Consider the following 22,693-nt stretch of genomic DNA (forward strand, 5'->3'; position numbering starts at 1 on the left):
GTTTTTTACCTCTTTTTAGAAAAACAAGTAATCGTTTGTTCCACACACTTTTCTCCTTATCTTCACTCTAGCCAGGAGGCCATAAACATAAATCAGTGTCCCACTCCACTCCATTTTTGTTAGATTTCAGTGGCCTTAACCCTTTAATGGTGGAGACCCAATAGATAACAATGATTGTGTTATTGAAGACATCATCAATATTAACAAAATTGTTTTGTGTAATGATGTAACATTGACTTTTATAAAATATACTCAAATCAGTATTCTGCTAGTGTCAGTCGTATTCATCGAGCATTCATGTAGGCTATAAGTGGTCAGTATATGAATTTCTTAATGGGAGTGGCCACTTTACTATTTTTCTTTAAGCCCATTGCAGTTATCCCATAGATATTCCTTCAAAGTAAAGGGAGAAAACTGGGGACTGGTGTAAGCATAGTGAGCATGTCACTGTAGACTAAGACTCAAGCTCTTTTAGCTTGCACATTGAGGCCTACTACTATTGTATGGGAAAACTAGTAAAATATGCAGTGGAGTCTTTTCATAGAACAAAAGGTAAACCAACAGTAATGGCAGTTCCCTGGTTGAATAAGATTTGCATATCACTAAGGAGAATTACTGTAAAATGTTATTGCAATTGTTAAAGTAACAGGTCTCCTCACGCTAAAGTCATTCTTGCATATTCAAGCCAAGCAGCATAGGCATTATCAAAGAGAAGTCAGACAAAAGTGGTCTGGAAAAAGGTACGCAAGTTAAGTGGGAAATAAATGCCAGATCCATAATGTATCCACTTCAAAAATGAGTGATAACCTTCATACTGTAACTAGACCAAGTGAAGTTGTAGACAAACTGAGAGAACTTTTTACTCAAGTATCAAGTGATAAAAGTTACTCATCTAAAAATACTAACCTATTATATGTTGGGAGAGGTTTATTATCACTGATAAGTGCTGTATTTAATGGCATGTAAGACCTATCCCCCTGTTACAGAAGGGAATACATATTAAGATAAAATGTTTAAATGTAAGCTTTTACTTTTATCAAAGTATATAACTACAGTATGGTAAAAAAAATAGATAAATTTGGGTAAAGAATGCCACTACAACAGCAGGAAAAGTCTTTCTACCAATAATTTCACTAATTTACAAGAGAAAGCAAAGGTGGCTTAGGTATAGCAGAAAACGTTTCATAACCCCTCCTCCACTTCTGGTAGATAACTCCAATAGTAGCAGTTTGTGTGTGCTTGAATTTGCAAACAAAATGAATTTGAGATATTATTTAAAAGTTTGTATAACAAAATTTCATGTTGAATTTAAGATATTTAAAAGTTTGTGTATTAGAATAAGATTTTCAGTAAGTTTAGGTCATTAAAGTTACCTGCATGACAGTTCAGTTCAGTTTTTTTTTATTTTTTTATAGTAAAGTCCATGTGTAAACCTAGCCTAGGCTATCATGTATGTGCAGTACTCTTCAAAATAATGAACCGGGCAACGTCACCTGGTTTATTGTTCTGGTGAAAAAAGAATGTTATTTTTGAAGGTGAATGAATTGAGGCAGAATAATACCCTAGCTGTGTGATGTTTGCGCATCCTTAGGGAGCATGACATTCCCATTTATTATCGTTCAGGTTGAGGGAGGCCACCATTTTGGATAGCATTTCATGTGTGTGACCGCTGTTGTTCTCCCATATTTTCACAGTGCTGCACTGTGTAAAGTGGCTATTGTTCACCTATTATGGGCAAAATAAAAGACTTATCATCTGAAGTTATCACTGAAATAATAGCTTTGAAGGAATCTGGCCTTCAAACCAAAGATATAGTGAATCAGACTGGTGTTAGTGAGTGGAGTGTTCGAAAATTCATGGCGAGGTTCAGGCTGGGTGGTAGTTCGGACACCCCTGAGCCTTTGAAATGGCCTGGATGCCCTCGTAAGACCTGTAAAAGGGCTACAAGTGTGTTGAAGAGTGAGTTATGACAAAACCCTCTTTTAATAGCTCACATAGTGAAGAAATCAAATCCTGGTGTGTTTGGTGAGGACGTCCAGGCCGTTTCAAAGGCTTAGGGGTGTCTGAGCTGAACCTTGCCACGTCCTTCCGAACACTCCTCTTACTAACACCAGTCTGATTCACTATATCTTTGGTTTGAAGGCCAGATTCCTTCAAAGCTATTATCTGGGCAATAACTTAAGATGATGATTTTTGTTTTGCCCATAATAAATGAACAATAGCCACTTTACATAGTGCAACACGGTGAAAATGCGGGAGAACAATAGCGCGGTCTTCTGTCCACATCTGTCACTTGTCTGCCGATGGACGGATTCCAGTTGTGTCAGAAACAGGCCTTCCCCACAGTTCTTCTCCAGTTTGTCCAGGGAAGAAACTTCTGGGAGGATGGGTGGATCAGAATCTGGAAGCAACCGTCCTTTAAATCTATTGTCAGCGTGGAGTCGTTATTTCAGACTGCTTATAGCACTGTTCGAGGTGTTTCCATTTTGAACTTGGTTCTCCTGATGAAGAGGCTCAAGGTCGATAGATCTAGCACTGGTCTCCAGTTGCTTGTGGGTTTGGGAACTAGAAAGACCTGAGTGTAGAAACCTGGAGAAGGATGCTTGACTTCTTCTATCACTACTCTCTCCATCATCTTTCTCACTTCTTTCTGGAGCGCTAGATATTTCAGAGAGTCCTGGGTGTACGTGAGCTGAAGGAGAGGTTGCTTTGCAAGGGAAGGGGCAGAAATTGATGGGTAGTAGAAATCCTACCCGAACAGTGTCTACTACCCATGGCTTTGCTCCAAACTTTTGCCATGTCGCCCAATGACTCGCCAGGCACCCCCCCCCTCCCGCTGATGGCAGGGAGGGGTGGGGCTGAAAGGGCTGTCTCTTGGGAGCTTTCTTCACTGTTGATAGGGCAGGTTGAGAGGTCTTACTTGACGAAGCTGCTGTAGAAGACTCCTTGGGCCTAGACCTCGAGGTGTTAGGCTGAGAAGGACCAGCTGACTTTGAAACTGCAGTGCATGTTGAACTAGTAGGTCATTATTATCCACCCGACGCCTATCAGCAGCAGTCTCAAGGTGATCTTTTGGAAAAATTGCTTGAGCTTCCAGGATATCCCCATTCCTTAAGGATAACAGGGAGTCAACATCAACAAACCAAGACACCTTGGCAGGAGCTGCATCTCTTCTTATTAAGAGGTTGGCCCAAAGATTAGCATTGAGGTGCATAAGATACAAAATCACTTTAGCACCAGATTGTAATAATCTAATATAAGAAGTGCTATCATTGGTTTTCTTGGCTACTGTTGTCCACCACAAATCGAGCCATGAGGTGGCTTGCAACACAGAATAGCCGGTCAACTCCAAGTTGGATACTTCTTGAGGACTAAGGGAAGGTCCTTCTGCCCTAACTTGATCTAATGTCAGTCCTGGACCTAAAAATGAACTACAGTAAACACCCCATATTCACGTTCTAACGATTCGCGGGTTTCTCTGTGGAACATATCTACCCATTATTTGTGGAAAATTCACCCATTCGTGGTATTTTTCACTGAGAAGTATTCACTAATTACTGTATTTTCATATCATTTTCATGAATAAATGCACTTTTTGTGATAAAACTATTAAAATACTCAGGTATAAGCATTTTTAGAGGGGTTTTCTTGTGTTTAAACTATCAGAATAGGCAGTTCTAAGTGTTTTTAGAGGGGTTTTAAGTATTTGCGGATTTTAGCTATTCGCGGGGGGGGGGGTTACGGTATGCATCCCCCGCAAGTAGGGGGGGTTCACTGTACATCTGGATTGGTAAGTCTTGGTAAGAGGGTCATATTAAGAGTTACATAAAACTTTCTGTGGCGAGGAAGTGGAGGAGGGAGAAGCTTGAATGATCTACCAGATCAAAGAGAATTGTCCCGACCTGATATCAAGGTATTATAACATGGTGTAGAACAGAATCTGCATGACTTGAGCATGGCATTTCAAATGAAGTCTTCGAATCCTTTTTAGGTCCAAGCAAGGATTCTATACCTGTGAGCACAATCAAGGAAGGAGTTGCTCTCTTCTTCAGTAAATTATTAAACTCACGAATGAGTTCAATAACTTTAGCATAGGTAGAGAAAAGTTCTTGGTTTTCTAAATCTTCAGGCTCCTGTTTGCAGAGATCTCTATCTATTCCTTCTGCTGGATTCGTCATCACCAGAGCATAAGACCTACTCAGCCCTAAAGCTTTTGCAGGAGATGGCATGCCTTTAATGACAAGGTTGTCTAGAGTGATGTCCACGGTCAGCCAAGTCACGTCCACAGCCTCCTGAATCACGTCCTGTTGTCCAAATCACGTCCTCAGCTGTGCAAATCATGTCCACGGCTGCCTGAATCTTTTCCACAGCTGTTCAAAATATGTCCCATGGCTTTCATGTGACAGAAACGAGTGGAGGTCGCAGGTTATCCTAGGAGAATGCAAAATTGAATTGAGGCAAGGCGAAGAATCCCTGTCACTAAGGAAAAGCCTATCCGAATGTCCGTAAGGAAAGGCATTACGATCTCAGAACCTCTTGGGAGAGCGTGACTGAGAATGCTGAAGAGACAAGGGCTGTTGTTGAGTGCTGAAATGAGGAAGGGAGGGCTGAGGAAGGATTCACTACTCGGGATTTCTTGATTGGAGCTTTATCGTCTTTCCTTCGACTTGCACTGGACAAACTGGAGAAGAACTGTTGGGAAGGCCTGTTCCTGACACAACTGGAACCCGTCCGTCAGCAGGCAAGTGATGGATGTGGACAGAAGACCATCTGCGTCCATCAACAGAGGAGCGACAGCCATGGACAGAAGGAAGTCTATGTCCGTGGCAGCGGACAGGAGGGCGTCTTCATCCGTCTGCAGGAGAGCGATGTCCGGCTGCTATTGGAGGACAAAGAATCGGCAACGAAGTCCTTAATCCTCCAGTGTTTATTGGGTGAGGATCGCACGGGAAAAAGATGACGACGACGACGAATCAGAAGAATAAGAGCAGGGAGGTCTACATCATTTCCTATTCGGAGTGCTACCATATCTCTCTCCAAAGACAATGTCAACTTTGTCCAACACAGCCCGAGCGAGAGAGTCTGTGGCAAGAGCAGGAGCAGAAGACGTCATCTCTTAGACATCATTTGCTGCAGCAGAGGTTCTGGGGTCGGGAGCAGGGAGAGCCGTTGTATCGTGAACTGTCATGACAGCTGAGATGGGAGCGTGAGAAGACTACACCTTAACAGGGGTTGACCTGAGATGATGCATTGGAAGGTCCGATGATAGGCTAGTTGCCTCTGGAACAGCAGCGCCCGACCCAGAAGATTGGTGGGCAGGAGGACTAATAACTGTCATGGCAGTTGACACTGAGATGCAAGAGGACATAAAATGAGATAGTTGGCTGTCTAAGGTTGGTACCCCTGATAGGCCTAACGAGGCCCAAATGCCCGATATCTTCTGCTCATCCGATCCTGAAAGAGTAGAACAAGATGGTGTTGCCTCCACCCTCCTGGGACCCTGGTGGGGGCGGGCCTCCCCTCCTGACAATAACTCCTGACCCCCCCCAAAAAAAAAACTTTCAAAGTTGAAGCCATGGAAGAATGAGAAGGGGTAAAATCTTCGAATGGAGAAGAAGCAAAGGGAGGACGATTGTTCAAGGAAGAGGAAGAACGGGGAGATCTTGTGAAACATCCATCGAAGGAGGAGAGAACCCTTCCCAAGATGGCTTCACCAACTTCCCCCTATTCCACTTCTTGGCAAAGATTCTCCACTGCTCAGGAGACCAAGAACGACACTTGAAGCAAGGATTAGTAATGTTACATATGTTTACTCTACATCTACTGCAAGTGGAATGAGGATCAGTCTCAAAAGAAGCAAGGAAATGAGAACAAGGATAGTTGGCTACTCCGAGACATTTCCTCTGAGGCTTAGGAGATGGCTTTGATGGCCTTTGGGTTTGCATCATGAGACCAAAACACACACCCAATCACACAATATACACAATATATCACAAAACAGAAAATCAAACCAATTGAAACACGGGCAAACAAAGAACACCGGCTTTGGCAGGAGGAGGACAAAGAGACATCCTACTAGCAAGGCTGCAAGAAGAAAACTGGCTAAGTCATGGGGTTCAAAGCAGGTCAATAACCAAGGCTCACACATACCAACAGATGAACCTCAGTGCCACCAATTCCTTGCATTACAATTTTGATTGTTTTTACTAGTTTCCAGCAGGCGCCAAAAAGATTTATCCTTATGATAAGACCTCAGGTTTGTTAGCTGTGAAAATACAAATTATCAATTATAAATTTGTAATTTTTGCAGTGAACAATATCTTTTCCTTCAGCTGCTCTATTATAGTGGCTTTTGAAGATATTTGGTATATTTGAAAGGTCTTGAGAGTAGGGTACCAATGCAGGAACTACCCATTTGTTATAATTAACTAGTCAGGACTTCTGTAAAAACCTTGAATATTTTCAAGCTTCTAATTTAAGTCTGTAGAAGCCATTTTTACAAGAAATTACTGTATATTTAGCCTTTATTTTAGCCCACTTCATGGTTGAGCTTTTGAATTGACCAGGTGGTATTAATTTAGTAGCTTCAGAAAAATATGATTATTATTTATATTTTGATTACATGTTTTGTATGTTACTTATATTTTTTGTTTCACTTGATGTCATCTTAGTCATCATCAGAATCATTCTTCTTCTTGTTACTTTAGCTCAATTGTCAGTGCTTAGTAGTAGTACACATTAGTGGGTTTGTTAATATTGTTTGAACAATTATGAAACATAATATTATGGTATGAAAAATTGAAGAAATTTATTTCTTGGATATTTCAGTGTTTTCTGTTGATTGGAAACTCTTATAGAAATTGGGATCTTTTTGTCTTGGACCAAAGTATTTCTTTTTAGCAGCTTCTTTCCTGTAGACTGGTGCATTTGTTGCTGCTTTCCTCATGAATGATTCTCACTTGAAAGTCTTTAGAGAAAAATATTTTTTTATTTTTTTAAGACATCATCCTTTTGAGGTTATTTGGTAAGATGGTGTAAATTCATTTGAAGATAAAACCCTGCAGCTGTAGATTTTTGCTGCTGTGAATTATATTCAATTGTATGTTTTAATCTGGCAATTCTTAATTTGATTTTATCAGTGTCACCTGTAGGTTCAAGTTTTACATTTTTGATAAAATGATTTCAGGGTTGCAATTTTATGTTAGGTAATGACATTTATAATTATCTTACAGGTAAATACTCTTTTCTGGATTTAGAAGATAGTTCAGAGTCTGAAGATATGATTGGAGAATACTTAGCAGATATTCCTACTTCCTTTGGTGGACCTGCAAACAACAATCTTCCTACCTATGAGTTGGCAATGTCAAAGTAAGGATAATGAGTTTCCTAAAGACAATTTAATTATCACACTGTTAATTATTTATTGCCATGAGAAAATAAATGATCTAAATTAGATTATATAAAGACTTCACGTGAACCTAATGACTGTCATATGTAGATTTCTTTATCAATTATTGTATGCATTTTTTTTCAGTTTGACCCCACCCTATCCACCACCACCTCTCCTAGCACAGACTTCGAATCGAGTCGGCAAGGATTCTCGCATAGGGGACCTTGTGAATTCTCCTCTGACTATATCTCACCCAGGTATAGACCATTCAACAGCTGTTGATGCCAGATTAGAGGCTGGAGTATCTCTTCTTTCGGAACTGAGATTGCACATGATGGCTGCAGTACATACATCTAGATTAAGCTTGGCTATCACAGCTCCATTAAAGGTTTGTGACCTAATTTGTGTAAGTCAGGATGTGAAGGTGGTTCCATAAAATACCTGAATTGGGTGGTGTAAGATTAGACTTAGTTGAATTACAGATCTGAATTAGTTTGACTGGGCTACAGCATATGTGCAACTTTGAAATATTTTGTAAGTGGAATGACAGTCAACGCCCTGTATTCATGGGGACACGAACCACAACCACCAGTGAATAACTAAAATCCGTGAATATTTAAAACCCCCTCTAAAAATGCTTATAACTAGCTTATCTTGAAAGTTCAGATACCAAATTTATACTTGGAATATCATCCTACATGAATTATACCTTTAAATTTTATCCTATTATTGTAGTATTAATCTTTGAAGTCATATTATTAATGTAGTTTCAAAGTCATCTTAGACATTGTACCCTTAAAAATATATGGGTATGTACTTCTAACCCTTCAGCCAATAACAGAGAGAGAGAGAGAGAGAGAGAGAGAGAGAGAGAGATGAACTGAGTTGTATCAGTTAAACAATTAAAAATTTCAGTAATACAGTATATATTATGTATATCTTTCTATCAACCATGCTCCCTCTCTATCCATCCATCTCTCCATATCTCACCTTTGGCATGAGAGAGAGAGAGAGAGAGAGAGAGAGAGAGAGAGAGAGAGAGAGAGCACTGAGTGGGCAACATATATTTGACCAAGAGTGGGTAATACTTTCTACATTTCCAAAGCTTTCGGAAAAGACTGGGAAAAAGATGCAGGAAAAAATTTATTGAACTAAAATCTTACTAATTCACTATATATTTTCTTTAATGAATTAATATTTTGCTGTGTTTACATTAATATTAATATTTGAAAATTAGTAAACCATTTATTTATCATACAAAACAAATAAACATGCATAAACATTCTCTCATCTCAGTAAGAGAGAGGGAGAGAACTGAGAAAGAGAGAGGGAGAGAATTATTTTCATTATATTTAATGTTATTATTTAATCTTGTTAAACTTAATATTAATATTTGAAGTTTAGTATTGTAAATCATTATTTTATCATAAAATGTATATGTAGGCACAGTACAGTATTTAGTCACAGAAATATGAAAATACAGAATATTGCTCTGTGGAAAAATCTGCGAATAGGTGAGTTTCTTGCAAATAATCTGGGAATAGGTGAGTCGGCAAATTTTTGAAGCTGCAAATTACTAGATGTTTCTCTTGTAACAATTCTTCAGTTTGAAATGACTTGACTTTATATGAAGTGAGATTTGTAAACTGTAAACCAATCATAGGGTGCTCTCACTTGCAACATAAAAATATATAATATTAGACCGCAAGCTGTCCAAATACATAAGGCCATGGTTAATTATTTCTATCTTAGGCATGAGAGGTAAATTGCAGCAGGATTTGTCACCTGTTGTAAGTAGTTCAAGCAAATAAACCTGCTTTTATGCTTTCAAGTGCTGTTTTAATATTAAGCTGTTTTTCCTAATGGGGTAACTCGAGAGAGAAAAGAATGCAGTTGTCACTGCCACATATATGCTCTTAACTACTGATTGTGGATGAGCCCTTGTGCTATACAGCATGTACACCTCTCAGGAGGTTGATGAGCATTCAGTCGATTCACATAGAGTTAAGTACTGTACCTAAATATTTAAATAAGAGAGAGAGAGAGAGAGAGAGAGAGAGAGAGAGAGAGAGAGATTTTGTAGTTTTGTGATTTTGAGAGATATTACTTTTTAAGAAAACATACATTTAATTGATATTTTGCTGTGTATGTTTAAAATTTGAATACTAGTAAATAATCTTTTATCATGAAAAATGTATGTAGCTACAAAAATAACATGCAAATACAGTAATTAGTAAGTATAGCTCTACTAAAAAAGTCCGCAAATTAGTGAATTTTCTGAGATGTATTTGGATTTACGTTCCACAGAAAAATCTGTGACTAACTGAATTTGCAAATGCTGAACCTCGATATAGTGGGGGTCCACTGTATATACACAGTATTCAAAATAGATTAAATATTTTTACCTCAATGCAGTCAGTGAATTGTAGCCCCACCATAAGTAAAAATATGTGCAGTTAAGAGTAATTATTGTTATTTAAGGTTGGTGAAATAATTGCTCTTCAGTCTATTATTGTAATTGGGGACCCGGTCATTTGTTTGGTGTCTCCAAGGTCTCTTTATTTTTGTTACTGTAGGGAATGTGATAGCTTATTTCTGTTAATATATTCCTCTCAGGTAAATAACAACATATGGGGAGATAATGAAATATGTGGACCCGGAGACTTAACTGGAAGCATTGAGTTATTGACAGATGTTTTCCAAAAGATTCTACTACATCTGTCCATGCAGGTTTGTTTTGTCATTTTTGCCTTAATTTGAAATAGTTAATGTGATTATCATGAAGGTTTTTAACTTGAAGAGTATTTCTTCAAAGATAGTGTCAATTTTTTTTTATCATGATAAAGATTAGAAAACTGTTACTCCTTTGATAATCTTATGAAAATTAAAAATTATTATTTATTTCATCATGCTGAACAGACCTTTTAAACATGTTTTCTCTATTAATTTCAGTTCGATGGTAGCCATTTGGAGTGTGTATTAGGACTGTGGCTCGGCATTAATTTGGAGTTAGCTGGTGGCAAATATACCCCTTCTGTATCTCCAACCATACCTCTTACTCCCAGGGCCATTGCAGCCCTTTTGGCAGCAGTTGTCAGGTATTGTCAGTGAGTTATTAATCCTGAACATTATGTAAAGTTAAGAGTTATGTATATAAAGTGAAGTGCCATTTATGTGGTGTCCAGCTATCCAAAGAAAGATTGTTTAAAGTGAAATAATTCAAGATTGTTAAAAACGTAACCACGGATATTTGCAGTTTTCATTGACTAGAATTGGTTTAGAAACCCTTCAGAATCTATGGTCTAAAATTCCTAGTGTTCAATAGATTAATTTTTTATTCCACATTATATGTGGAATAAATTTTGAAATAAGTTAGGTCCCTTCTCATATAGACATGAAATGAAATGATGATGGTAAGGCAGCCAAAGCTGCAGTTGCTATAAATATATCAAATATACTTTTTTCTGTCAGGAGATTTGTTACTAACTCTTAAAGCCATTTGTTTTAGTGAATGGTAGGACCTAGAGAATAATGAATTTAGCAATACAAAATTAAAACATAGTAAACCAAACGTTGGATTGTGGAATACCTCGCTCCAAAGAGACCACCCCATGAAAGTAATATTATTATCCCATCTTACAATTAGCCCTGCTCACCTGAATAATCAGCATGACCCAATCCCTGAAAGCAGAGAATACAGAGTGACACTTGCATTCAAACATAACATAGTAATTGTCTAATTTTCAACCAGCAGCACATAGTAAACTGTAGTAATGATGATGATGATAATCAGCAGTCCAGATCTGGATTTTGCCACCCTGTGTCACCAGTCCTTTTAGAGAGTACAGTTTTGAAAAGATGTATTGGTTGACTATCTTATGAACTGAGTGAATGAATTTTCTTTCTTTGAAGCTTTGTTGTCTTATAGGCTTAATACCATCATAAAGTACTGTACATGAAAAGGATACTAGTAGGCAGTCCCCGGTTAATGGCGGGGTTGGTTAACGGTGATCCGGTTTTACAGCGCTTGTCTAGTGACGAAAATTGGCAATTTTCTGCGCCAAAAATCGCTGATTTCCGCTTATTTGCGCCGGTGATTGGGCATTGGAGCTGATAAATACCTAGCAGAGGCACCGATGACCGAAAGTCGGTGCTTTTTGGCGCCGATAAGCCCAGAAAATTGCCAATTTTCAGTTATCATTGGCATCCTCAGAATGGAACCCCCACCGATAACCAGGGACTGCCTGTACCTTAGTTTTAAGTAAAGTATGATATGAAAATTCAATGTCTCTGAATGTGGTACAGTATTTAAACTTATGAAGACTTATGGTTTGAATGCACTAGTATTTTAAAATCTTTGTTTCAAGAGAAAGCTATGAATTGTACACATTGGAATGGAGAACTGTATTTAGTTTTTAATAAGTGATTTGTACAATAAGAGAATAACTTTTTTAAAAAAGGTCGGCTGAGGTATTTTTCAGTTGTCATATGTTTCATATAATTAAGAATAAAGTGTGCATGTGTTTTATGATAAATCATTCAGAATGCTTATTCAAAAACTTAAAGAACATTCACTGTTCTTTTGAAATAATCACCATGCAAATGCCCTGTCTAAACTTCAATTGATGCGATACAAACAGCGGAGGGTAAGCATTTAAATAGGTTTTCAGGTAAGCAATCAGAAATTATTTTCAAATTTTATTTTGCATAAAATATAAGGCAGGGTTTCAAGCTCAAACCCAATATTTCCATGCTCTGTTCCTCATTAGAACTGATTTATATTAATTTGTATTAGTCTGTAATGCTTGTTATTTTTAAAATCAGCAAAGGTTATTAAACTGAAAAGAATGAAGAGTAATGTGGTAAGATGTCAAATAGGCTGAACATACACCAGCCAGTCAAGTTTACCATAATGAAATTTCAGACTGAACAACTTTTGATATTTAATTCAGAAATAGAATTAGTGAGAGTAAAATTTACAGCAGGTAAAGATTTACAGTATAGTTAAGATAAAAAGTGAAAAATAGAAGCTGAAATTTGTTTCCCTTAGGCTACTGGGATAGTCTTGAATATCCTAATTTTTCAGTTATCACCCATCGTCAAATTTTAATGCATCCGGATAGTAGGCACTTGAATGTTTTATAAGAAAACAAAGAAAGAAAACTCATTCACTCAATTCATAAGATAGTCAAAGAATACTTCTTTTCACAGTTGCATTCTCTAGTTCTCTAGGAATTGGTGATGCATGGGTTGGCAAAAACCAGAACTGGAATGGTGATTATCATCATCATGATTACAAAAAGTGAACTATATGCTGTTGGTTGAAAATTAGACAGTCACTAGGATATGTTTGAATGTAAGTGTTACGCTGTCTTCTCTGTCGTAAAGGATTTGATCATGTTGATTACTCAGGTGAGCAGAACCAATTCAAAGAAAGGACAATAATATTATTAGTATTAATATCATATGACTTTGAAGTTATTCAGTCAGATGTAGAAATGTGTGCTGTATAATTAGGGATTAAAAGGTGTGATGTTGGTGATTTTTTCCTTTATGAGTATTGATAACTTTTTTATACTTTGTTCATTGTTTGTACTTTTTTCCCCTTAATCCAATTAATAATGTAAATTCCTTATTTTTGTGTTCAGAAAAACCAAGGCTCAACAGACTTGAATCTAGAGAGAGAGTGAGTGCAGATGCCAGCCTTACCATTGGTATATATATTCATTTAGGTCACTTTTGTGAGCTGGAGTATAGTTAATGTTCACTGCTCCCAGGGTTGTTTCAGTATTCCCAATGCTTTCATCCTTTTTATTAGGTCATCTTAATATCATTAACCTCAATGATTTATATTGTTAGAGAGTGCTGTGAATTTTCAGTTATGTAGTTTAAGCTCATACCAGCGTGTTCTTTTGTGTTGACACTGCACCCAAGTTTGGTGTCATTGCCTTGAACTTATTGAAAATAAGTACATTTTTCCTTATTTGATTGTTTTCACTAGTTTTTAAGAGCATTGTTTCTTGATTATTCTTTACCTTTATTTAATCTTGGTCAGTTTTTGCATGAAAAATGAGTTTTCTTTCCTCCATTACCTTGAGTTATGGTTTTGCTCTGTATCACTATCTATGTAACACTTGTCTGTTGGTTAGTGAAGTTCTTGTTCAATACATTTTGGCTTTGCCCACTATTGCTGACTGTTTCTGCCTCTTGGTTAGTACAGTTGCTTTGTGTTTGCTTTTCTGGTCTGTACTATTTAACTATTACTTTTCTCTATTATGTCTGGTTATTATTCTGTTTGCTTTTATCGATTAGAATATTAGAGTTCACCAACTGAAAGTCATTTTTTTGTGTTTTTGTTAGTTTGAGGCTGGTTGATGTTCATTGGTGCCTTTGCCTATTTTGTGTACCTTTTTTATTGTTTTCATGTTTCCTTTTTTTAGTATGAGTGTATACATTCCTGTGCCTCATTGTCAATAGGGCCTCCCACTATGAGTGTGTAACACTTTCTTTTCTTGTCTTTATTTTGATGGAGGTTTCACATTTTTTACAGTTATTTCCCTTCAGTAGGCAGTTACATTCAAAACATCCACTGGTGTTTCTGCCTCAGCATTCTTAGGTTCTTTGTATCCTGATCCTGCTTTGCTTCTTGGGGACTTGGCTGTCCATCATTCTGCTTGTGCTACCAAGGAAGTGTTCCTTGCTCTTGCCTGAAAGCTCGACCTCCATCAGGAGACTTTTTTTGCAACCAGGCACAACAAAAAACGAGAGTTATTTTGTTCAGTTGTTCCAGATCCCTGGGCCTGGCAGAGGACACCCTTCAACATCCTTGTGACAATCTGGGTGTCTACACCTTTTCCCCCTTTTTCCTAATCTGCCAAGTTATCAACAGGGTGATGATTTCTCAGGACCTCAGGATGACCCTTGTGGCTCCCTTGTGGCCACATGCAGATTGGTACCCAGATCTATTAGCCTTGCTGACAGAAGCACCGAGAGAGATTCCCCCTTGGCACAACTTTTTATACCAACTGCACATCGAGAGGTATCTCCAGTTGGTAGGGTTCCTATCTCTTCACTGTTGGAGACTATCCAGTATCTCCAGCAAGTGAGAGGCTTTTCTCAAAGTAGTGTCAGAAATGTCTGGTTATCTCAGAAGGTCTTCTACAGCCAAGGCTTTTCTCACAAGTAGTGTCAAAAATGTCTGGTTATCTCAGAAGGTCTTCTACAGCCATGTAATAGGGAAAGTGAGCCATATACTGTACTGTGATTGGTGTTGTCAATGGGGTTTCTCTCCAGTCGGAACTACTATTCAACAAAGTAGTAGACTTCCTCATTTTTCTCCAAAGGGAGAAACTCCTTTCAGTGTCAGCTATCAAGGGCTGTAGGGCTGTTCTAGGGTTAGTTGTACGTTTGAAGGATGTAGACCTATTGTCTTCTTGGGAAATCTCTATGCTTCGCATGAGTTTTGAGTAGCCCTGTTCTGCAAGAGGTCTTAGACCTCCTAATTGGGACCTGACACTGGTGCTTAGCAGTCTCACACATAGTCCATACAAACCCTTACGGGCTTCATCAGACGGTTTTCTTTTTATCCTTGTCCTCTTCAGAGTGAGTTAGTGAACTTCATGGACTTCTCATCTACCCTTCTTTCATAAAGTTAAGTATACCATAGTTTAACCAGACCACTGAGCTGATTAACAGCTCTCGTAGGGCTTGCCCGAAGGATTAGATTTATTGTACGTGGCTAAGAACCAATTGGTTACCTAGCAACAGGACCTACAGCTTATTGTGGAATCCGAACCACATTATAACGAGAAATGAAATTCTATCATCAGAAATAAATTCCTCTAATTCTTCATTGGCCGGTCAGAGAATTGAACGCGGGACCAGCAGAGTGCTAGCAGAGATTGATACCCACCCATCCAATGAGGAACTCCTTCTTTTACACGTGCCATGTTCTTCTCGACTTCATCTTCATGCATAAAGATTATCCAAGAGAAATCTTAAGACCTTACAGAGCTTGGGCAATGTACCTCCTACTGGGAGGAGCAGAATTGCCTCACCAGTTAGTGTAATAAATAAGAGTAGTGATCCAGTATGTGCTACTGCTCACTTGATCAGAGGTTTCTTCACCTTCCTCTGTATATCAGAGGATATGGATGTGCACACACACACACACACAGGTTTTTTTTTAACAACATAGCCTGAACTTTGGCAGTTCCCGTGACTTGCCAAATTTCCTCCAATACTTTAGGTCAAATTTCACTGCTGATCCCAGCAATGTAACTGGGACCTTGCCTTATTGCTTGCTTAGGCCTCATTATGAGCCTTTCAGTGAAGTGCTCTAGACATTGGCTTCCTGAAGGAGGTAAGTGAATTTCATGCTGTTTCAGAGGTGGTCACATAGGAATAGATGGACATCTATGTGCCCCTCCTTTTTGCTGGATTGTATTGTTAAAATGCAGATGCATGCTCACCAGGGCTTTACTGCCATGTCCTTCATCATTCTGGCTTTTTTTTGTTTTTGTCATGTATAATGAAGAGAACCCATATTTAAGCTATTTTGGTCTGATTTTTGAAGACACTTTCTTGATACAAGGCACCAGAAAAAGCAAATTTCAATGAATGCAGTAGCTCTCTGGCTGTTGGAGATTTCCAATATCCACCCTTGCACGTTAGAATTTGATGCAGAACAAGCAAGAGTTGGGTACAAGAGGCTTCAGTGCTATCCCTGAACTTTATTGTAATCTGAACTTGTCTTCTGTTTCATGTGTGGCTACCTGTCAATGACAGACTCACCTTTCCATCTTTGTCTTTATGAAAAAGTGATTTGGCTGCATGTACATGCCTTAGGTATAGCGAGCATCTGCCAGGTGGAGAATGTTCCTTCTCAGTGGATTCAAGTCTGATGATCCTGTGATTTCCAGGACGTGAAAATAAGGTGTTTATATAGTTAATAGGTTTCTGTGTAAAACATATTTTGTTGTATAACAATATTTTTTATGTTATTGAAAGGAGTGGCAGTGTTAGTATGAGATGCTGGTGTTTAGTTCTGCAGACTCTTACCTTATGCTGTAACCACACATCGCTGCCAGAATCGACACCACCTCCATCGTCCAGTGTTGCAGAGCAGTATGATGAAGTGGATTTGGTGAGTAACTTTTTGTATTTAGGTAAACATCAATTGTATGTCCACATAGCGTTTGCTTTTTTTCTCCACAAAATAGCCATTTTTCCTTTTGTCACTGCAAGCAAGTCAGTTATCAGAATTATAGAAGCATGTAAGTTGAGGTATGAAGGTTTCTTCAGTTATTCTTCACATTATTCAGTGGTTTTTATTTCCATAATTTAAAGGTATTGTTTTTTTAATCTTTTTAATATGTTGATGTCAATGTTGTGTTCAGGAAACATTAAGAAAGTGAATGCCTCAACAGTTTTGCAAAAGCATTCACAGGCAATCCCCGGTTAATGGGGGGGTTCCATTCCTGGCCAAGTGCCACTATCTGAAAATTGGCGGTAATAGCACTAATAACTTGCTTAATGGCACCGCTAGCTATAGAACGGTGCCACCGCTAAGTGGAGATCGGCACCGCTGAGGAGTGATCTGTCCCGCTAACCGGAGGTCAGTGCCGAAAATGTAGTTAATATTGTCACTAGACAAACGGCGTAAAACCAAATTGATGTTAACCAATGCCGCCGGTAAGCAGTGACTGCCTGTATTGAATGTCTTTTGGTTTGAAAGGAAATGGCTTTGTAGAGATGGTGATGTTCTCCCCTAAATTTACAACTGAAATAAGTCTCTAGTGTAAAAGGATTAAATTCGTAGCACTTGGTGGTAGTAAGCATCACTATTCTTAAGAATTTTCTGAACCTTTTAAATATGTTTATACAGCATTTATTTCTCTTATTAATGCCAAGTGTGCTCCAAGAAAAAGATAAAGATAATCTGGTATGGTCTGTCCTCACTGTACTGTATAATTTGCAAAAGTGGAGTTTTTTGTTACCCAGCTGTATTTCTGGGGAATATTTTAATGCTTTTCTGGTATGTTCTTTGAGCTTGTCATTATTGATGTTGTTGTAAGTCTTATTGAAAATATTAAGTAAGTGTTGTACTTTTGTTAAGAGCAGGCAAAAATTGTGAAAAAGTGAGCAAAAATTGTGAAAAAGTGAGCAAAAGTTTTGTAAGCCACCTCAGAAAATGGGAATACTCTGTTTGAAGAAGGAAAAGAAAAGAAGAAAATGAATACTTATTTATTCTTCTACAAAACATCAACACTACAGGTTATAAATACTAAGGTTTCGGTACAAATTTTGCGGTACAAATTACCTTTAAAGTGTTATCGCTGCCCTGTAAAAATTTATGAGTATCACTATCAACTATTATTTGGAATGAATCTTACCTACTGTTAAAGTTAGCTTATATCTTTGTGCTGTTAGGTGTGATTGGCATTCAAAAAAAAAAAAAAAGGTTGACTGACCCACTAGGACTGTCTCTGTGACTGTCTCTGTACAATAATCACCTGTTTCCCACCAGGCAACATTGGAATGTTTATGTTCTTGTCAGAATTCTTCATGCTGTGTCCTTTTGCATACAGTGTGAATTGGCAGTAATAATTTTTACTATTTCTGGCTAGTTTTCTCCTGTAAAGTATTGTGCTTGTTTTCTGTTTTTGCATTATGTCATCTACAGCAAGCAGAGATAGAAGCATTAGGCTGTATAGGAACGAGTTTTTTGTAAACCAAATGTGTTTGTTGTGTATGGTGGTCACTGTATGGACACAAGTGTGCTTTTTCTTCTCATTATGAAGAAAATATGGAGTGGTCTGATGAGAGGATGAATAATTTTGTGCAGCTGGGAGCATGGCATTTCTGGGTAGAATTCAACTCTAGTCAAATGTCAAAGATAACCTTGCATGTCAGGAGTAAGTCTCCCATGTAAAAGGCAATGGTCTTGCCAGGGTCTTATAGAGCCCCTGGCCAGACTATCGCCCATAAGAGAGACCAACCAACATTAGAGAACTCTCGGACAGTTGGTCTTGGCCAGAATACTAGTGCCTTTTTCCAAAGTGGTGAATATAAAAGGACTTGAGGCAGCAGGGCTCTCCCCTGCCCACAGCAGTTACCCAATGTCTTTCCAGTCACCATTCTCACACAGATGTGGCAACAGTGTGCAAGTTGGCCATGTTTTTTATTACCCATAGGTTTGCCATTGCTAAAACACAAGTTGTTGGCTCCTAAGGCTTTTATTCTATTTGATGCATGTTGTACAAAACCTGAGAGTGGTAGTCAACAGACTCAAATTGTTTGGATATCCTTCCTGCTGCTTTGATACCCAGTTTGGCTGGTTGTCTTTTTCCAACCAGACTCAAACCAGAAATGGGAAGGACCTGCAAAGTTCCTGGCCAAATTCAGAGGTTCCTGACATTTTGAACAAATCCTGGGCCTGTTAGAGTTTGCTTCTGTGGTAGATTCAGTTTACAGAGCCTGGGTGTTGCAATCCCAGAAAAGGCGTTATGATTGTCTCAACCTGTGAAGGTACCCAGGGTGTTTGGCATCAGTTAGTTCTTAGCCATGGCATCAGTTGGTTCTCAGCCACGTAAAATAAGTCAAATCCTTTGGGCCAGCCCTAGGAGAGCTGTTAATCAGCTCAGTGGTCTGGTTAAACTAAGGTATACTTACTTTGCTTATTGCCCTGTAAACTTGTCTTGGTGGCTTGGGCCAGTGGATGGCTAGAGGTGGGGATCACTGCTGCAGACCTATCTGTGTTGAGTGGGTGTCTGGTCGTCTCTCACGTTCTCGCTCTCCTAGGAGAAATTGGGTTTGTTGTTCAAGTTCGCCCAGCCGCAGACATGACAGCACAGACATACAGCTGCATATCGACACATACCATCTACATACAAGCGAACAGGATCATTTTGCCTGCCAACTTTTATGTCCTTCATAACATGAGTTGATGGGGTGTTATTTATCGGTAGCTGTCGGCCTCCGTTTTCAGTAAACATCCACATCATCGAACAAACGGGCAACGCATTTGAATGAATGGATCGTTCTTCCAGACATTTCCGACATAAATTACAAATTTCATCGGTCGTTTTCATCATAGTATCCAACATCCACTTCAGTAACGCCTACAACCGAATGAATTAATTTGTTTTATCAGACCCATATGGGTGTCATTGCATTGGGTGAATTGATGGTCTTTCACTTGTGTTCAGCCAGAGACTTTTGACATCTTACAGGTAGGTAGAAATCTCTGTTTCATCGTTTACATTTGAATCTTGACTCTTGTTTGTTCCTACACTAATATTAACCTTCGACTCCCTGAACCAAGGTCATTATAGTTCATCAGCTTGGATTTCTTCGGATTGCTGTTCATTTTCGACCACAGGTTGGTTGTTTACAGTGAAGTTCTGTAAAACCATACTGTCCTACGCTTCTGAAACAGGAGTTGATCAATCAATACTGATCATGCAAGATTTTTTCCTTGTGCCATCAGAATTATATTTTAGCTCCATAGATCTACAGCCTCAGTGCCCTCTTTTGCAATACCCTTTTTAGCAAGGTTGAAACCTAATTCTTGAAGATGGAAAGAGGGCTCGTGGTCTTCAACAAGGTCTCCCCATTCTGTCTCAGAGAGGTGGCAGGACTTGGCCTACTGGTAAAACGACGATTATCCTTGGTGTGTTGTGCACACTTCCCCTCCAGAGATACTTCATGCCTCAAAGCATCAGCAAAAGGGCATTCACCTACACTACAGGTGGTTAGGTTTGGTTAGTTAGGTAAGATTGGGTAAGATAACCAAACTGCCTAACCTAACTAGTTCTAAGCCTAACCTTTACAAACCTGCACTTCAGTATCCTGGAACTTCTTGTTTCATGGCATCAACCTGTTCTTCAAGGGCCTAGGTTTTGTTAGGTTGGGTTGGGTACTTAACCCAACGTAGCCTAGCCTGAGTTAATTGCACCTCAATAACCTGGATCTCCTTAGCTCTCCAAGCCTCAAGATCTTAGGATAGGCATTCTGTAGTGTTGTTAACGAACGGTTCCACGGTAGTTTCTTAGTCAAAAGGGGGGAAGGGCTAGTGTCCTGTCATCTCCTCAATTGACGGTGTGGGTGCACAGGTTTGCAGGAGCACATTCAGAACAGTGATCAACCAGACATACTCCAGGATGATGGGGTATATGACAGACAAGTTTGGTCACTAGGGTCAGTGTTAGCAACAATTGGTCTTGACATCTTGATGTTTTGAAGAATTTTTTGATCTAGGAAGACAGTCAATTAGTCCTTCAATCTCAATACTCCGAAGCTGTTACTATTTAGCACTATTTTTATGGACTGCAGGCATAACAGCCATCAACCATGCCATATTGAAAATATCGCTTTTCATCTGATCAGCAAAGTTAGCAATGTTTGGGTCAGGTCAGTACTTGGATAGGTGACCTCCTGGAGCACCGGATTCTGTTGACATCTAGGAGATGTCTTTCGCATCCATTGTTAGAAACATTGGGACCAGTCAGTACTTGGATAAGTAACCTCCTAGAAACTTAGATGCTGTTGACACCTAAGAGACATCTTTTGCATCTATGATTCAAGTCTTGGGCTTACAACTTCCTGTCTTTCTGCCTGATTCATCGGAAGATCGACAAGACCTCCAAACTTAGTTCCAACAACTTGTTTTTGGATCCTACTCAGTCAAGTTACACTCCCCCCTGAGAGAAGTGGGAGATGTAAACAGTAGCTGTTGCCGCTGCAATTACCAGTTGATCCACGTTCTGAAAGGGACAGAATGTTATGTGGACCCTAAGACAGTTTCAGGAGTCTCAGGGTCCGAACAGCACTCTTTTGATAGCAATGGCACCAAGGTAGTGCCATGGTTACACTATCCTCCTCTAGAGATTTTTCATTCTTTTTAGACTTACAAGTCTCAAGCTCCAAAGATGGACACTCCTCTATGTGATAGCAAAGACACCACGATAGTGCCATGGTCAACAAAAGGTACTAGTGTCCTTTCATCTACTCTACTGCAGTGCATGTACATGAGTAGACAGAAGAACATTCAGTACATTGGCAAACAGGCACATCACAAACAAGATGGATGTAATTACAACAATTCATTTGCTGAAGTCAAGAGATAAGGACAGTTAGTTGGTCTTGGCACCTTGACTTCCGGAAATTCGTTTAACCTCTGAAGAAGATTGATCATAGTCCTTTTTGTCTCAACTTACTGAAGTTGGCACTGTTCTGTTCTGTCTTCTAGCACCCTTGAATAAAACAAGACATCTTTGGTATCCATTTACAGCTGGAAGCTTACTCCTTTCGCCATTCTACATGTTTCGGAGGTGATCAGTGATCTGGATCATTCCACTTCTGTGTCCTGTGCTTCTAATGACAGTATGTTGTCTATGTTGCCTCTGTAAAGACTAGACTTTCAGCCCAATGCCAACGACTCATTCGTTAGCTTCGAGTTGGCCGAGAAACGGTGTCCTAATTGTCATTTCTCTGACTAGTGAGATGATCAAACAAGCCTACTCTGCAACTTCCTGGTGGCCATCAGTACGTTTTGGGCCAGATCTTTGGAGGTCAGGGGCATTGGTCTGTCCATCGCATTCAGGAAGAACGTGTCAGTCGAATACTAGGATGGAATGTAATCTTGCAGATCACATTCATTTCCTTTTATCTTGGGATGCTGCCCATAGGTCCTTGGATTCCTTTTCCTTGGATCCTATGATGGATGCTCAACAAGTCATATAGTTAACCCAGCTCTTGAGGGACAGGTTGCATCACGCCTAAGGGGTGTGGCTGCAAGGAGGTGTGTGTGGGACTGGTCTCCTCCCTTTCTCCTGTTTTCCTTCCTCTTCCGGTGGGTAAAGGAACAGTGAACGAGCTGTCACATGCTGGACTGATGTGCATGCATGTGATGTAGATGACTGAGTATCCTATCTACAATCTAGCTCCAGTTGGGTTAGTAGATGCAAATCCTTCCTTCTGTCTAGTAAGGGAAGAGGGTTTGACTATGAGCAAACCAGTTGGTTAGTCTTAGGTTTATAGTCTCCGACATTGTGGGTTCATCCAAACCTTTTTGAACCAAGGATATTACTTTCCTTTAATTCGAAATGCCCAGAAGTCTGACGATTTTACATCTCTCTTGTTCAATAGATCAGAGGTATGGTCTCCTTCCTTTTCTTCTTCATGACCAGGAAGATAGTACCCAGGTGAGCAGAACTACAGTCAGTTCAGAGATTTACTTAGAATCCTCCCTCCAAAAGTAAGTCTCTCATATGTAAAGACCGGGGGTTTGTATTTGTGTAG

General features: G+C 39.2%; 1 protein-coding gene across 1 annotated transcript in view; it reads left to right on the forward strand.

Annotated features, from left to right (window-relative positions):
* The window catches only part of Bruce (BIR repeat containing ubiquitin-conjugating enzyme), a 361,218-nt gene that overhangs the window by 168,348 nt on the left and 170,177 nt on the right, over nt 1-22,693 (forward strand). The window contains 5 exon segments of the mRNA XM_067128151.1: nt 7,233-7,368; nt 7,535-7,778; nt 10,007-10,120; nt 10,343-10,488; nt 16,400-16,535. Of these exon segments, the coding sequence (XP_066984252.1) occupies nt 7,233-7,368; nt 7,535-7,778; nt 10,007-10,120; nt 10,343-10,488; nt 16,400-16,535 (776 nt within the window).

This window comes from Macrobrachium rosenbergii, chromosome 3 (genome assembly GCF_040412425.1).
Source record: "Macrobrachium rosenbergii isolate ZJJX-2024 chromosome 3, ASM4041242v1, whole genome shotgun sequence".
Lineage (NCBI taxonomy): Eukaryota > Metazoa > Arthropoda > Malacostraca > Decapoda > Palaemonidae > Macrobrachium > Macrobrachium rosenbergii.